This window comes from Carlito syrichta, unplaced genomic scaffold (genome assembly GCF_000164805.1).
Source record: "Carlito syrichta isolate Samal-C Ts95f unplaced genomic scaffold, Tarsius_syrichta-2.0.1 Scaffold304635, whole genome shotgun sequence".
In the NCBI taxonomy this organism is placed as follows: Eukaryota; Metazoa; Chordata; class Mammalia; order Primates; family Tarsiidae; genus Carlito; species Carlito syrichta.
Window position 1 is genome coordinate 125,442 of NW_007248731.1, and position 16,313 is coordinate 141,754.

General features: G+C 38.2%; 1 protein-coding gene across 1 annotated transcript in view; it reads right to left on the minus strand.

The window, feature by feature from the left end:
* The window catches only part of ITGB3BP (integrin subunit beta 3 binding protein), an 81,608-nt gene that overhangs the window by 42,249 nt on the left and 23,046 nt on the right, over nt 1–16,313 (minus strand). Inside the window, exon 2 of the mRNA XM_008060507.1 lies at nt 11,757–11,799. Within this exon, the coding sequence (XP_008058698.1) occupies nt 11,757–11,799 (43 nt within the window). The remainder of the gene's footprint in view (nt 1–11,756; nt 11,800–16,313) is intronic.

Genomic DNA, 16,313 nt, shown 5'->3' on the forward strand with positions numbered 1-16,313 from the left:
GGGGGGGGGGGGTGGGGGGGTGGTGGCAGATATGCAACTATGGTAATGGAAACGCTCTGTTTCTTGATTAGGTGTTTGACATACAGGTCTACACATTTGTTAAACTCACTGCATTGTATACTCAAGATCTATGAATTTAATGATATGAAAATCTCACCTTGATAAAAAATTTTTCACACAGAAAAAAATGGCAAAAAAAGTGATACATGGGGCAACCCTTTTGGGTTCCCTCCTTCTGTGGGAGCTTTTCTGTCTTCTCAATAAATCCGGCTTCCAAAAAAAAAAAAAAAGTGATGCACTGGGTTTCTTGTTTGCACTCATTTTAAGATATTAAAATATTGATTAAAATAATAAAGATATCACTAGTGTTACTACTGTCTTGCGCTGTAATTTTAATTTATTTTTATTTTTATTTTTAAGAAACAGGGTCTTGCTCTGTCTCTCAGGCTGGAATGCAGCAGTACAATCATAGCTCACTGCAGCCTCAAAGTCCGGGGCTCAAGTGATTCTCTCACCTCAGTCAGGAGTAGCAGGGATTATGGGTATATACCACTATGCCTGGCTAAATTTTATTTTTTTTAGACATGAGGTCCTGCTGTGTTACTCAGGTTGGTCTCAAACTCCTCACCTCGGCCTCCCAAGTAGCTGGGTTACAGGTGGGAGCCACCATGCCTGGTTTCCAGAAGCTTCATGCACTTGCTTTACTTTAGGCCTTTGATCCTTCTTGGACTAAATTTTGTATATGAAGTGAGATATGGCATATACATGAATTTTGAATAAGAAGTGGTTAGTTTTTTCTGTATGGTTATCATTTATTAAAGACTTTCTCTTTTTCCCATTGAGCTAGCCCAACATTTAAAAATGTTTAATAAATTTTGTTAACTGCTAAAGATAATATGAACCAGAAACTATTAGAAATACTGGACTGGGCGCAGTGGCTCATGTCTGTAAATCCCAGCACCTTAAGAGGCTGAGGCAGGCAGACTACTTGAGCCCAGGAGTTCAAGACCAGCCTGGGCAACATAGTAAGATCCTGCCTCTGCAAAAAACAAAAACAACTAGTCAGGTGCGGTGGTGCACACCTATAGTCCCAGCTCCTCAGGAGGCTGAGGCAGGAGGATTGTTGAACCCAGAAGTCACAGGCTCTGTAGTGAGCTATGATCAGGCCACTGTACTCCAGCCTGGGTGACAGGGTGAGACCCTGTCTCAAAATCAGCTGATACATAAAATTTTCCAGCGAGAATGAAGATTCATGAAGTATGTCAACAATTGCACTAAAGAGAAAACGGCCGTGGCATTTGGAAGGAGCACTAGACTTCCTCAGAAAGCCTGGGTCCATATCACGGTTTTGCTGCTTCCTAGCTATGCTATTAGGGACACACCACTCAACCGAACTTCAGATTCCTCACTTACCTAATATAGTCTCTCACTTAACTAGCAACAAGCGAAGAAAACAGGACAGGGCAAGTAGGGGGAAGCTGGCACTGCCACAGATCTCAGTCCAGGGCCCACGGCCTTTCCATCTCTTCCTTTGGGGGGGGGGAGCATGAAGGCAAAAGAATTCCAGCCATGCCTTTCAAAGCAAAAAAAGGGAGGGCTCCCTAGAACCTGCTTTATCTAAGGCTCCACTCCCAGTCTTCAGCTTTGGAAGTGGCCTGCCTAGGGAAGCTGTTGTCCTTTTAAACAGGGACTGTAACGATGTCTCCTATATCAGAATGAAAAGATTAACCATGAAACCGGATTTATGGACCCATTCCAAAAGCCACTTCATTCTGTGGGAGAGAATATCCCAGGTAGGGCAGGGTTTTTCCATGTGACTCCTTATAGCCCATTTGTGGGACAAGGGGCTGGGAACTGTCCCATGCAAGGGGTGTGATGACAGGCAGAAGAGATGGCTGGGGAGACAGCTGCACATCCACTACTCCTAAGCCTCCTACCCGATTCCAAGCCACTAACATTTTACTTATTTGCTCCTTTGAATAACTGCTCCTTGGTTCCCACTTTCTCCAGGAGGTCAGTGCACTAGATGTGTACATGTGATGTATCTTGTGCATTTTAGTTTTTTTCTTAAGAAAATATTTTGGTTTTGCCATATTTAGCAAATGGTGCTGGAAAACTGACTAACCACATGCATAAGAATGAAAATGGGCTCCTACTTATCACCATCGACAAAAATTAAGTCAAAATGGATCAAAGACTTAAACGTGAAACCTCAAACTATGAGAATCTTAGAAGAAAACGTACAGATCACCTTCCTGGATATTGGCCTAGGAAATGAATTAATGGCCAAATCCTCAAAAGCAAATGCAGCCAAATCTAAAATTGACAGGCGGGACTTTATCAAGCTAAGAAGTGTTTACACGTAAAAGAAACAATCAAGAGAGTAAAGAGGAAAAAATATTTGCAAGCTATGCATCTGACAAAGGCCTAATATCCAGGATCTATAAGGAACTCAAATGAAATGACATGAAAAAAAACTAATAACCCCATTAAAAAGTGGGCAAGGGACATGAACAGACAATTCTCAAAGGAAGACATACAAGTGGCCAAAAAACATATGAAAAAGTGCTCAGCTTCACTAATCATCAGAGAAACTCAAATCACAGCAGTCAGCATGGCTATCATTAAAAAGTTAAAAAACAACAGGTGCTGGCAAGGTTGTGGAGAAAAAAAGGAACACATTTACATTACAGTGGGAACTTAAGCTAATTCAACCTTGTGGAAAGCAGGGTGGCGATTTCTCAAAGAACTAAAAATTGAGCTACCATTTGACCCAGCAATCCCACATCTGGGAATATACCCAGAGGAACATAAATTGCTCTACCAAAAAGTAGACACCTGTACATGTATGTATGTTTACTGCAGTACTATTCACAATAGCAAAAACATGGAACCAACCCAGATGCCCATCAAAATTGAACTGGACAAAGAAAACATGGTATGTATACCCAATGGAGTACTACACAGCCATAAAGAACAAAATCATGCTCTTTGCAGTAACATGGATGCAGCTGGAGACCATCACCTAGGTGAGCTGTCACAGAAGAAAATCGAATACCACATGTTCTCACTCATAAGTGGGCACTAAACACTTGGCATGCAGGCACAGAGGTAGGATCAACAGACGCTGGGTACTGCTGAAGGAGTGAGGGAGGAAGGAGGGCGAAGGGGCACACAACTACGGTCAGGGAGACGGCTTGCTAGAAGCTCAAATCTTACCTCCACACAATTTACTCATGTACCCCACAACTCTGAAACAAATGTATTTATATACAAAAGTAACATACACAAAAATACAGAATATACAAATATACATATATATTTATACATTTTGTATTTTTGTACATGTTACTCTAAGGTCCACATTCCTATACTCTGTTCTCAGGTACACGAGTAATCACAGGTATAATTTGGCAGCAGTCCCAGGTCTGCAAAGCAGGAATACTTTTTGTGGTTGTTTTATTACCACAAAGAACTACTACTTGGTGTATGCAGCCTACTGAATTACATTATTTTTGTCGATAAAAACTGGCTTTTCTATGACAGTGTCTTCTTGAAACTCTTCTAGCTTGATAATGTTTCCTGAGATACCTGGTTTTAGTCAGTTCACCCCATGACTTGATCTCTTTCTATGAGAAGACTGGAAATGAGTAAGAACAGGAAACTGGTGCAGAGAGGTTAGAGCCTGGGCCAGGTGAGAGGCCTAGAAAGGAAGCCAAGTTTAGAAGAGGTTGTCTACATATATAATAAAGGATTCTTATTCCAAATGTGTGTGTGTGTGTGTGTGTGTGTGTGTGTGTGTGTGTGTCAGAGAGAGAGAGAGAGAGAGAGAGAGAGAGAGAGAGAGAAAGAGAGAATAAATCTTGAGTTTTACTAACAGCATAAGCTTTTAGAATCATACATATATACTCATCTTTGCTGGCCATGAATGAATACATGAAGGACTAAAATATTTAGCTTCTCAAAATTCTGGATTTTCCCTGCTTAGCTTCTAGAAAGACTCATTAGCAAGGGCTTTTTTGTAGTATCTGCAGCCAGTGTCTTTCCCTGTTGCAGTAATGATTGTAGTGTCATAGTACCTAAAGAAAAATGGGGTTTCATTTACATGCTGTAAGATCACTATAAACTTACATCACTTTGTTGAAACAGGGCAAATGCAACAGAATGTATTGGGTGACACATGTCTGATCTTGGGTGGGAGACCAAGAAAGGGAAGATGAACATATTCAAGTCACTCAGGAACTTTTATACAAGTGAGAAAGAATATTGTGAATGTGAGTGGCCATAAAATTGATTAATGGGAGATGGAAAAATGTAACTCCATGTTTACTGATAGAAACCACGTCTTTTGGTTTGGTTTTGAATTCTGAATTCATGAGGAAAGAAGGACAGAGAGTAGGTGAATGTGTACCTGCCCAATCTTTCCCTGATCACTTCCCTTCATTTCTGAAATGCAGAAGACAGAGCACCCTTGGGCAGTGGGGACTTTGTCACTGGGTATATTTATTTAATGGTTGATTTGCTGTATTGGATGCTTCCTTTCCCTTCGACTGTACTATTTGTAACACATGCTAATTCTATCCCCTTCCTTCTCCTTTTTCCAAGAAAATACAGTGAATTAATAAAGACTCATGGGTATCCTCAAGAAAGAAGAAGATATAACAACTATAAACTTATGCACATCTAACAAGAGAGTCCCAAAATACGTAAAACAAAAACTGGCAGAACTGTAAGGGAGAAATTGAAAATACAACTGTAATAGTTAAAAACATCAATAACCCACTTTCAATAATGGATAGAAAAATTAGACAGAAAATCAACAAGGAAACAGAAGAATTAAACAGCACTATATACCAACTATACCTAACAGACATCTATAGCACCCTCCATCCAACAACAGCAGAATACACTCAAGAACATGAGTAACATTTGGCAGGATAAACAATATGCTAGACCATAAAATAGGTCTCAATATATTTAAAAAGATTTAATTAATACAAAGAATGCTTTCTGGTAATATGGAATGAAGATAAAAATTGATAAGAGAATAAAATTTAGAAAATACACAAATATGTGGAAATAAACAGTACACTCCTAAATAACCAATGGGTCCAAGAAGAAATAAAAATTAGAAAATACATTAAGAACAAAAACAAAACACAACACACAAAAACTTATGAGATGCAGTGAAAGCAGTACTCAGAGGCAAATTTATAGTTGCAAATAACTACATTAAAAAAGAAGGCTCTCAAATCAATAATCTACCCTTCTCCCTTAAGAACCCAGAAAAAGAAAAGCAAACTAAACCTAAAGTAAGCAGAAGGGAAAATAATATTAAGAAGAAAATAAGACCAGGCTCAGTGGCTCAGCCTGTAATCTCAGCACTTTGGGAGGCCGAGGTGAGTAGACTGCCTGAGCCCATGGGTTCGAGACCTGCCTGGGCAACTTGGCGAGACCTCATCTCTACAATAAAAATAAAAAATTAGCAGGGCGCGGTAGCACGCACCTGTAGTTCCAGCTACTTGGAAGGCTTAGGCAGAAGGATTGCCGGAGCCCAGCAGGTCGAGGCTGCAGTGGACAGGAGCGGTCACTGCACTCCAGTCTGGGTGACAGAGTGAGACTCCAACTCAAAAAAAGAAAAGAAAAGAAAAGAAATGAGCTGGGCTTGGTGGCTCAGCCTGTAATCCCACACCTTGGGAGGCTGAGGTGAGTGGATTGCCTGAGCCCACGGGTTTGAGACCCGCCTGGGCAACTTGGCGAGACCTCATCTCTACAATAAATAAAAAATTAGCTGGGCATGGTAGCGTGCGCCTGTAGTTCCAGCTACTTGGAAGGGTGAGGCAGAAGGCTCGCTGAAGCCCAGCAGGTTGAGGCTGCAGTGGCCGGGAGCGGCCACTGCACTCCAGTCTGGGTGACGGAGTGAGACTCCAACTAAAAAATAAAAAAGGAAAAGAAATGAAATAGAGAATAAAAAAATGGAGACAATTAAGGTCCAAAAGTCGGTTCTTCGAAAAGATCAATAAAATTGACAAATCTTTAGCTAGACCAATGAAGGGAGAGAGGAAGACAGGGAGGAAGAAACAGGAAGGATTCAAATGATCAAAATCAAGAATGAAAGAGGGGATGTTACTACTGACCTTACAGAGATTAAAAGGATCATAAAAGGATACTATGAATAATTGTATGCTAACAAATTAGATAACCTAGGTGAAATGGACAAATTATGAGAAACATGAAATCTACCAAGATTAAAGCCTGAAGAACTGGAAAATCTGAATAGATCAATAGTATATAAAGAAATTGAGTTAATAATTTTAAAATTTCCAGCAAAGAAAAGTCCAGGACCAGCTTCACTGGTGATTTCTACTAATGTTTAAGGAAGAAATGACACCAATTCTTTTCATACTCATTAAAAAAATAGGAAAGAACTCTTCCTAAGTAACTCCATGAAGCTAGCATTATCCTGACACTAGAACCAGACAAAGATATCACAAGAAAATTACAGACCAAAATTCTTTATAAATATAGATGCAAAAATCCTGGCAAATTAAAGCCAGCAGCATATTAAAAAAATCATGTTTAAACAGAATTTATCCCAGGGAAGCAAGATTGGTTCAACACACAAATATGAAACAATGTTATACACCATACTGAGAGAATAAAAGAAACACACATAATCACCTCAATTATGCAGAAAAAGCATTTGACAAGAATCTAACAGCTTTTCATGATAAAAACATTCAACAGACTACGAATAGAAGAGATAAAGAGCATTTATGAAAAACTCATAGCTAACACCATACTTAATGGTGAAAGACTGGATGATATCCCCCTAAGATTAGGAACAAGATAAGGATGTCTGCTTTTGCCACTTCTACCTAATATTGTTCTGGAGATTTAGCCAAAGCAATGGGCAAGGGAAAAAAAAGCATAAGATTGAAAAGAAGTAAAATTATCTCTACTTGCAGATGACATGATCTTATGTAGAGAATACCTAAAATAATCAACAACAACAAAAAAATTCCCAAATTATTAGAGCTAATAAACAAGTTCAACAAAGTTGTGGAATACATGATCCATGTATAAAAATCAGGAAGTAATGACCAATCTAAAAAGAAAATCATTAAACAATTCCACTTATAATAGCATCGAAAAGAATACTTAATAAATTTAGCCAAAAAAGTACAAAACTTGTAACTGAAAACTATAAAACATTTCTGAAAGAAATTGAGGAAGATTTAAATAGAAATACATCTGACGTTCATGGTTTGGGAGACTTACTATTGTTAAGATGGCAGATTTGGTGAGAGTCCCGCAAAAGCGAGTGTCCATAAAGACCCCGCACGAGTGGGGGTGTGCCGGTGGGCGACTGAAAGCCCGTCTGAGGGGAGGTTCGGGCCCAGGCACTCGGGCTCTCCTCCGGAGGTGACGCCAACCCTCCACCACCCTGAGACTGGAGGCCTGGGTGCAGGATGGCCTGCCGTCCTCGGGGCTCTCTCGAGAGGAGGCAGCAGAGAACAGCCGCCCCTCGCCGCCTGGCACCCGGTCCACGCCGTCGCCTGCGGCGGCAGGCCGGGCACGAGTGGGAGGAACCGTGGGGAAGGCAGGTCGCGGAGATCTGGAATCCAGCTCCGACGCCAGTGACGAGAGGCAGACGGGCAGCATCGTCTCCGTCCCCGACCGGGCGGCGACGTGCATTGCCCCTCCCAGCCCTGCCCAGCCTCATCTTCGGACCTAGAGACTATCCTCGCATGCGACTCAGAGAGACAGGCACCCCTCCCAGACGCTGGAACAGGCAGACACGTCCGATCTGACCCGGAGACCGGAGAGCAGCAGCAGAGACCAGGGGAAGTCCCATCCGATCCAGCCTCCACCCACAGCAGTCCGTGGGGCATCGGACACACGCTGAGAGCGGAGGGGAGGGGCTGGAGATCGGAGCCACTCCCTAAGGCGGAGGGGGCTGAAAGGAGCTGGAGTTACAGAAATGGCCACAGGAGGAGATTTTTTTTTCTTCTCGTTTATTTTTTGTTTTAGTTTTTTCCTGTTGTTTTTTTTTAATAATTTTTTTATTTTAAAGATGTGGGGTACAAGCCAAGGTTGGGTATACAAATGTTTATTATGCAGGTACCCTTGTTAATGAGGTGTAACCCCCTCCCCCGGCAAATTCCCAGCACTGCCAATACTGTCCCCCACACTCCCCTCTGGCAATTTCCCACTACTGCCAATCCTTTTCTTATTGTATTCCGACAACTGTACACAGTTCACTTATGAGTGAGAACATGTGATACTCAATTCTTTGTTTCTGTGATAGATCACTCAGTATTATAGCCTCTAAGTCCATCCAAGTTGCTGCAAAGGTTACAATTTTGTCCTTCTTTATGGTTGTGCAATATTCCATCTTGTATATGCATCACATTTTTTTAATCCACTCCTCTTTTGATGGGCAACATGGTTGGTGCCCTGTTTTTGTTATTGTAAATAACAGTGCAATAAAAATGCATGTGCAGGCATCTTTTTCATAGAGTGATTTGAATTCCTCTGGGTATATTTCCAGTAGGGGGATTGCAGGTCATATGGGAGGTTGATTTTTAGATCTTTTAGGAATCAGCACACTGTTTTCCAGAGGTTGTACTAGTTTACACTCCTACCAACAGTGTAGAAGTGATCCCTTTTCACTGCATCCTCTCCAGCATGTTGTTGCTTTGAATTATTAATGATGGTCATCCTAACTGGAGTTAGGTGGTATCTCAGTGTGGTTTTAATTTACATTTTTTGATAATTAGTGAGGCTCAGCATTTTTCCATGTATCTCTTGGCTGTTCATATGTCTTCTTTTGAGAAGTATCTATTCATATCTTTTGTCTACTTTGTAATGGGGCTGTTTGTTTTTTTCTTTTTGACACAATTGACTTCCTTGTAGATTCTAGATGTTAGGCCTTTGTCAGACATATAGTTGGCAAATATTTTATCCCCATCCTATGGGCTGTTTCCCTGCTCTCTCAATGGTTTCTTAGACTTTGCAGAGACTTGTCAGTTTGCTGAGGTCGCACTTGTCTATCTTATCTCTTACGGCATGGGCACTTGGGGTTTTGGTCAGGAATTGATTACCAGTTCCAATTTCCATAAAGGTATTTCCTGCATTTTCTAAGGTTCTTATACTTTGAGATTTTACACTTAGGTTTTTGATATGCTACAACATGGATGAACCTTGAAAATGTTATGCTAAATGAAAGAAGCCAGATACAAAAGGCCTACATTTCTATGATTCCATTTTATATGAAATGCCCAGAATAGGCAAATCTATAGAGACAGAAAGTAAATTCATGGTTTCTAGCAGATGGAGGGAGGAGGAAATTGAGAATAACTGCTAATAGGCACTGGGTTTCCTTTCAGGGTGATAGAAATGTTCTAGAATTAGCCAAAGTTAGGTCATGGAGATAATCAGAAGTGTCTTACTCACAGTATCTGAGTGACCCTGACTGGGTATCTGTATACAAGCGAGCAATCCTTGCCCTAAAACGTGCACCGCCACTCCTTCTGGCAACATGCCTGTTGAGTTGGCCTTGGTGGGACGCGTGTTCTTCTCCTCCCGCCTGTGGTATCTTTTCCTACTCCCTCTCTGAAAAAGATTCAATTCATCTGGACGGCCATCAGCAACAACTTGGAATAAATAATGCATCTTCATTCTTGAAAATCCATCTAGAAACAGTGCTTGAAGGGCAACAACTTAAGAAGCCCAAATACCATAGGTGACTATACGTTGGAACCTTCTCCACCTCCTTTCAGGACTCAGCAAATTTGAAGGTTCAGCAAATAGTGCTACTTGCAGAACACATTCTGTATACTATCGGCAGGACACAGCAATACAGACCACACTGCTGCTTCCTCCATCAGTACAGTTGCAAGAAAATTGCAGTCTCGCCCGACATCAAGGAACATTAAACTCCATGAAGGTCTGTAGCTGCATTAGGAATACTGGGAGATGGGAGTTTCAAATATCTCCGAGAGTAGCTTAAGACGAACAGTCTCCATGCCAACCAACTGGCACATAAGAAGAGCTGTCTCCTTTCCTCAGACACCAGTCTTCTTCCTTCTGCTTCAAGATGGCAAGGCCAATGAACACAAAGTTACTACTAGTTCCTCTGAAGCTTCAAACAATTAAGTACTCCTGGAATTACAGGTATATATTTTGAATGTCCAATTTGCTTTTGTATGGGCTAAGGGAGTCTCAAGGGGGCCATGGGTCATGTGAGTGGATAACAGGAGCCAGGCTGTGTTGGGACTTAGTTGCTACTGGAGTGGAGGTAAATGTCACTGTGGAGAAGCCTCAATTTAACACCTGGATGGAACAAATGCTGTTAGATCTACCATGTAAATAGAGAGCTACAAACAAATGAGGGAAGAATGGAAAGTGGAAAATACCAGAAATATGTCAGGAAATGGAAGAAAAATGTTGAAGTTAAAGGCCCAGGCTAGGATGCTAGAGACCTGCTTTGAGCAGGTAAAGTCCATGTGGTATAGAGCTAAGTCAATTTATTTACAGGTACAGAACTAGGCCAAACATAACAATGTATTTTTGTAATGCAGGCTATCAGCTGTGGCACTGGCCGCTTGACACATCTTCATCAGTGGGAAAAAAATGGATGAAAAGCCTGCCATGACAACAATTTACTTCATGAAGAGAGCGGATTCTGAAATGGTCCTTCTTTTCCATTTAAATAATGTCTCCATCTCCCAAAGAACAGCTTTGGGGCAGGAAAGAACAGTACTTCATTTCAAGCTGGACTACTCATCTACCAAAATACCATTTTGACCAAAGAAACAGATGCAGAATTACAGTCACAGCTGCATTCTGCACAGAACAAGTTGGATAATGGTACTCTAAATTGCTAATTACACCGTTAATGATTTTTTTTTAGTGTCATTGCAGTATTTTGCCACCTTTGTCTAAATTTTTTTAAAAAGCATGTAGAAAGTTTTTTAAATGGTAAATTTCTGTTTTGTTAAATACCAAGTGAGTCTTCCAAAGAGAGATTCCATATAAAACCCATTTCTTGAAATGGCATTCTCATATGGGATTTTGTAGGAGCCCATTTATTGACTAGCTATTTGTTTTAATTTATTGTCTCACCAATTTACTTGCATTTGAGATTACTAAGGTCATAGGTATCTCAGTATTAGTGTTTGTATCTGGAGCCATAGTTGGTATGAAAAGATAACGAATCAGTGTATGTCATGATATGCTGGCACTGGGAATGTGCTATGACAAGATTTACAAAACGTAATAGCAACAGTACAATTTTATTCTTATTGTGATAGCAATGGTGAAATTATAATGTTAGTACTATGTTGTTTAATCCATGTTAGCACAGCTGAGGGAGGTGATTACATTTTTATTATAAAAATGCTGCTAATGTTTTTATTTCATTTTAGCAGATCATAGTATACAGATTAAAAGTACTGCCATTATTCCATATTGCTTCTTGTAAATTTAAGTGGCAGACTATTTTTTTTCTCCACAAATAGTAAACTAATTTCCACTAAATTCTTCCATTAAGGTTTCTAAATAATTTGCTTCTCAAGCTGGTGAGAAATTTCCACACATTAGATCTACAAAAAACATTTCGTATGCACAAGACAGTGTGCCAATCACAATTAGGTCACACTGCTTTGATAATTTTAATATTTATCAAGGAAAATCAATAGTTAAAAATTCAATCTTATCACACAATCATGAACTCTTAAGTGAATACTTACATTTTCTTCTAACAGATCACTCCATTTCAGTGATCTTCTAACACTGCAAACAAAAAATTTAAAGAAATCTTAGATTGAACATACTTTATCTTGAAGTAGCCAAATAGTCAAAGATCTATAAACAAAGATTCTAAGTGATTTCTGCCAAACAGTTTTTATATTTGTGATGACAGGTTTGTTTCTAATAGCACATTTCTAAATAGGATTATAATTAAATATTTAAAGAAATCACTTTTTTGTAGATGCAGTTTTATATGCATGAACTACCATGCAATTTAAATATTAGTCATATTATAAAAAGTCTTAGTAAAAAAAATTACTGCTTGTCTGCTTTAAAAGACCACTAATAAAAAGCTATACATAAGGGTAAAATAATTTACACACTTTTAATGGAGATGTTGAAAGTATATTATTTGCAGAAACAATGCACTAGATGTTAAAGGCATGAACAAGGTAAAAAGTTTTGCTAATTATTCTAGCTTTAAACATGATTCAGGGCAATCAGACTATGACTTAACTGAGGAACAGATGCTCTATGTCTTTATAAGTCCCCAATCCATAAGAAACTATTTTTTGTTTCCTTCACTAAACTGATTCAGGAATATGCCAGGCTCTCTCCGTGCAAAATCTGTTCTGCTAAACTGGATGCCCAGCTGTTGGTGACAATGCTTAGAAAGGAAAGCTGAATATTTATAATACTTTATTTCATACAGCTGTCTTCTAAAGAGCAGTCATCAACATTTTATTGAATGCAGGCGAAATGCTCAAAGGAGAAAAAGGTCAATATAAATTAATACTTGTTTTCTGAGCGACAAATGCAACTTTAAAAGTACTTTCTTGATTCCTGAGAAACAGAAATTAAGTAATTTAAAATATTAGAGAATTAGAGCATAAAGCAAAAGAAGACTACATATAAAGTTTGTATTATAGCACCCCCTCAATTCTGTATAGCTCCTAGAAAATTACTATTTATAAATAACTACTGATTTACAAAGAACAGATAGGAACAAGAAGAAAAACCAGAAGAAATGGTCAACCTAAGAAATACTGAGCAGTAACTATTAAGTACAAAAATTTAATCTAGTTAAAAAGGGCTTACTTTATTTTGCTTCTGTATCTACATTAGGCTTTCACAACATTATTTTTTGAGATCAAACTGATTTAAAGAATTACTTCTAACCTTTATAAATCCATTTAAAATCAATTTAATGTGAATTCCCAATGAAGCAAGAGAATAGAAGTACATACAAGTAAAAATGGCAGATGTTTTAAAAGATTTATACTTAGCTTTGGTATATTGCTCTGTTAGGGTATGTGAGATGTTCTAGTACCTATGACACTTCAAAAAATATAAATAAAAAACCTAAACTCATATTGTAGAGCATTTTTTATTCTTTGCTTTTAAATGCTATTAAAATGCAATACTATCGTTTAGAAGGACACAAACCCTACCTTCATATTTACTATTCAAAATATTGCTTTATTATTGATGGTTAATTCCTAGAAAAAGTGACTAAATCTTTGGATTTAAAATATTTACAGATTAGGTCCTACGTTGATCTAAGAAATCCAAGGAAATATTTTTTTAAAAAAAGAAAGAAAAATAAGCCCAGCAGGTCAAGGCTGTGATGGCCAGGAGCGTGCCACTGCACTCCAGCCTGGGTGATGAAGTGAGATTCCAAATCAAAAAAAAAGAAAAAAGTAAACAAGAAGGTGAGCTGAGTTAAAATAAACTGTCATCTCCCACTTTAATTATGTTTGGTGAATATCTATGACATGATTTATTGAGGGTAATATAGTGTTCAGTAGTTTAGGCATCTAATAACCAAAAGCCTAAATATTTACAAGAATCTTAAAGAGATTTAATAGACAAGACTAGAAGAAATCTAAGAAATCACTTAGTTCAGCCAGTTGGGAAAAGTTTGTACAGCTCACCTACTGTCATGCATCTTGAGGGAGAGAAACTCAGATCTGAGGTTCTGAACATAAACATCTTTGTTGAATTGAGGGGGGAGAAAATTTTTTAAAAAGAAGTAAAGAAAAGCAAACAAACTAGCAGGTTTATGATCACTGATTCTTAATGTTCTATTAGAACTGAGCCACAGCAAAGTTGTCTTTCATTAAATTAAGCACCTACACTTAATATACACAAGGCACCCTTTTACTCAGGAACAGCTGTAATACAAGCATGTGATGATCCTAAATTGAGATTAGGATGATGATTTTTTTTTTTTTTTTTTGAGTCAGGGATCTCACTCTGCTGCCCAGGCTAGAGAGTGCAATGGCACAATCACGGCTCACTGTAGCCTCAACCTTCTGGGCTCAGGCAATCCTTCTGCCACAGCCTCCTAAGTAGCTGGGACTATAGGGGTGTGCCACCATGCCTGGCCAATTTTTTGATTTTTTTTGTAGAGATGAGGTCTCGCTATGTTGCCCAGGATTGTTGCAAACTCCTGGGATCAAGCAATCCTTCTACTTCGGCCTCCCAAAGTTCTGGGATTACAGGTGTGAGCCACCACACCCAGCCTAGGATGATGTTAACAGGAAAAGAGAAGATGAAACATATAAAGACAGAATGTGTAATATGTGATTAGAAATATAGAATAAATATTCTTCTAAAATATGGATGCATTTGCTACCAGCATTAGTTAACAATTAAAAGTAATATCTTTCTGGTAGTCCTGTAAAGTTACAAGCAGCTCCTGTGGCTACTACCTTGGTTTTAAAAAATGGGCACAAAAAGTACACCAAGGACTTAAGTGTATATTTCGCAATGTATCTAAAGATATACTAGTGACCAACAGGCACATTAAAAGATATGCAACACACCTAATCATTAGGGAAATATAAATCAGAATCACAATAAGATATCACTTCACACCTACTAGGATGGCTACTATAAAAGAAAATAAAACAGAAAGTAATGAGTGTCAAGTGTTGATGAGGATGTAGAAAAACCAGAATGCTTGTACACTGCTAGTGGAAATGTGAAACAGTGTAGCAGCTATGAAAATAGTATGGCATTAGGTGTTGAAGGCATATGCGTACATATATGTATTATATATGCATAGCTCATACATACATATAAAAGGACATAAGTATATCCTTTAAGAGTCCCTATTGAAAGGGCCCAAATAGGTCCATCACAATTATAATGGCAGGTGGGTGATATTTTATGCACTTTTCTGTATAAATTATATTTCATAGCATAAAAATAATAAGCTAACATTGACATCTACTCTACCTTTGAGACGCCAACAGAATCATCTCTAAAAAGTTTCCCCAACACCGTCCAGCTTGCACTAAGACTCTTTCAACTCTATTCAACAGCACATGTGCATGACCCTCTCACTGAACTTATGTTGAAATAATCTATTTGTCTTTCCCCCCTAGGTTAAGACACTTTATATCACTAGCATCTTGTCTATTAACTGGTAGGTTATGATTTCTAAAAATGTTTGCTAAACATTTCTTCTATTAAATTTAAAACTCTTAGATTGTACAGTTCACATTTGAATCCCCAAAGCCTGATACAGTGACTGGCATAGGGGTGTTATATAAATCAGTGATTTGTTTAATCAATTGCATTTATTTTTTAGCTTAAAACATCAATCTCAAATTCAAGAATACATTTAGGTCCTTCAATTTCCTATAGTGCTCCAATTTTGTGGACTTAAATACTTTTGGTCTTAAATTCCTAGAAAAGACTTAAAGAAGATATTTCTATTATTTAAGTTAGTTTAAATACAAACGATGTCATTTAAACACAGTCTTATCTCTAAGGTAGTCCCTTATGTTGATTTGTGTCTCAACAGTTCTGGAAAAAAAAAATCTAAGCTATAATCTCTTCAAATATTGCCTCTCCTCCATTCTTCCTTTCAAAGACACTATTAAGAAGTAATTTTAGATTTTCTTGGTATATCTTCCATACCTCTAAACTCCTTTTTCATATTATTGTTCTTATGCTGCCTTTTGGGCAATTTTTTCAGATTTATCTTCAGTTGTGCCTAACCTACTGTTAAACCATCTATTAATTAAAAACATAAATAAGTAAATTTGAGGGTAACTTTTAATTTTTTTATAATTTTAAGCTTTAAAAAAGTTTCAAGAGTAACAATTCTTGTTATCCTTTACCCAAATTTACTAGTTCCTTCCATTTTGCCCCATTTGTTTTATCATCCTCTCTTCAAACACACACACACACACATATATATATTTATTACACATGCATAATACTTTTTCTGAACCACTGAGAATTATTTGAAGACATGGCACATCCTTACCTGTAAATATTCCCATGATTTTCTAAGAACATCCTTTGACATAAACACAATTATCAAAATAAAAAATGTGCCATAGTCCTTATTCAAATTCTATCGTTTTCTGAGTAATGTCCTTTTTTGACATTAAAGGCTATTTTTTTTATAATCAATATTTTTTATTATGATATTGCGGGGTACAGTTAAGAGTTAGGTATACAAATATGCTTTGTTCAGGCACCCTTGTTGATAAGAGGTGTCTCCCCCGTCCCCTGACAGATGTTTACTGCCATTAATC